This window comes from Pygoscelis adeliae, unplaced genomic scaffold (assembly GCF_000699105.1).
Source record: "Pygoscelis adeliae isolate BGI_AS28 unplaced genomic scaffold, ASM69910v1 Scaffold172, whole genome shotgun sequence".
Taxonomy (NCBI): Eukaryota; Metazoa; Chordata; class Aves; order Sphenisciformes; family Spheniscidae; genus Pygoscelis; species Pygoscelis adeliae.
This window is the reverse complement of record NW_008824338.1, coordinates 1298457-1299893: the sequence shown is the minus strand read 5'-3', so window position 1 is coordinate 1299893 and position 1437 is coordinate 1298457. Positions and strand designations below refer to the sequence as shown.

General features: G+C 36.6%; 1 protein-coding gene across 1 annotated transcript in view; it reads right to left on the bottom strand.

Annotated features, from left to right (window-relative positions):
- Nucleotides 1–559, bottom strand: part of ENPP3 (ectonucleotide pyrophosphatase/phosphodiesterase 3) — a 41052-nt gene extending 40493 nt beyond the window's left edge. Inside the window, exon 1 of the mRNA XM_009319130.1 lies at nt 443–559. Within this exon, the coding sequence (XP_009317405.1) occupies nt 443–559 (117 nt within the window). The remainder of the gene's footprint in view (nt 1–442) is intronic.
- Nucleotides 560–1437: the final 878 nt, after the last annotated feature.

Here is a 1437-nt window from a genome sequence, read left to right as displayed (position 1 = left end):
CAATACTGGGTGTAATAGTTCATTAGTCTTTTCCCATGCCTTGCTTCCTGAGTGTTTTCCGCCAAGGCCTTTGCCTACATGTTCTGTTTTGTTAATGACAAATCCAAAGATAAAAAAGTAAGCAAAAAGGCACTGTGGCTGCTTTGGCCACAAACACATCTGTTTTAAACAAACGTATAAAATACATTTTGCCATGCAAAAGAACCATCAGGTTATCGTAGTAAAACAAAAAGTGCAGTTAACTGTCAGAAAAAAACAAGTTCACTTGATAAGTACCAGAATAACTTTAGAAATCTGCCAGTGAAGTTAGTGCATTCATGCTGTAAAACTTTAAGCACCAATTACCAAGCTACCCTGAATGATTACATTAATGAAACTTATAAAAATTCTGCAAATTTGAGAATTGTTAAACTAGCAGCCCTGAAGAACAGCACCTACTTACAGCACAGATGGCTTTGTATTTCAGGAGGGTTTTTTTCTTCACATACTCTGTAGGTTTTAAAGACACCTCATCCAAATGTCTGCTTTGCTGCCTGATGTTGTCATCCTGAAGCTCCATTTTGCCGAGATCTGCCTCTCGGCTGCGTGTATGCTGCGTTCCTCAGCCTCCCCAGCTGGGTTAGTTGTGACTAAGATGCTAGCGCTGCTTCCAGTGTGTACGTACTTTGTTCACAGGTTTTTTATGAGATCCTAGCTTTTGCATCAGTGATAGGTTTGCAGGAAGCCAAAGTAAGCAGGAAAACAACTCAGAAAGGTCAAAGGCTGAAAAGCATTATCTGTGTACAGGGAACCCGTCTGTCACATTTCAAGATAAGGACAGCATTAGGTAAAATCTTAACTGGAGATTAGGAATAATACATTGCTAAGCGATCAAATGCAAAAATGACACAAATTCAAGGACTCAACTATTTGGTTAAAAGCTTGTCATGCAGAGTATTTGTTATCTTCGAAGAAAGTGTTAAATATGTTAAACAAAACCAATATGAAAGTACACAGTTTCTTAACTCCTGCTCTGTGTCACGCCTATGTTTTCAGGTCCCTTCCCTTATTTAGCACCAGAGGATTCCTCCCATTTAGTTTCAATCCACCTTTGTCACATAATTCTTTCAGCTTGTTACATGTTTTCTCAGTAGTGATAGATGTACTTATTAAAAACAAATGGTATACAGCCAAATCAAATTCAATAAAAAGCAAAAATGTTTTGTTTACGTACAATTTGAAATCTCTTTGTTTTTCAATTTGGTGGTTAATGGAAGGGTTGTTCATTATGAAAATGTACCTTCAGAGCCTACTAGGGCTATGCAAGTGTTACTATTCCAATGTTGATCTGATTCGAAAGTTGAGCACCACATGAGCTGTAATTTATAATAAATAAATTTATAATATTTATAATTATAAAACATAGTACTATACGAGCTGGTATGAAGAAAATTAACT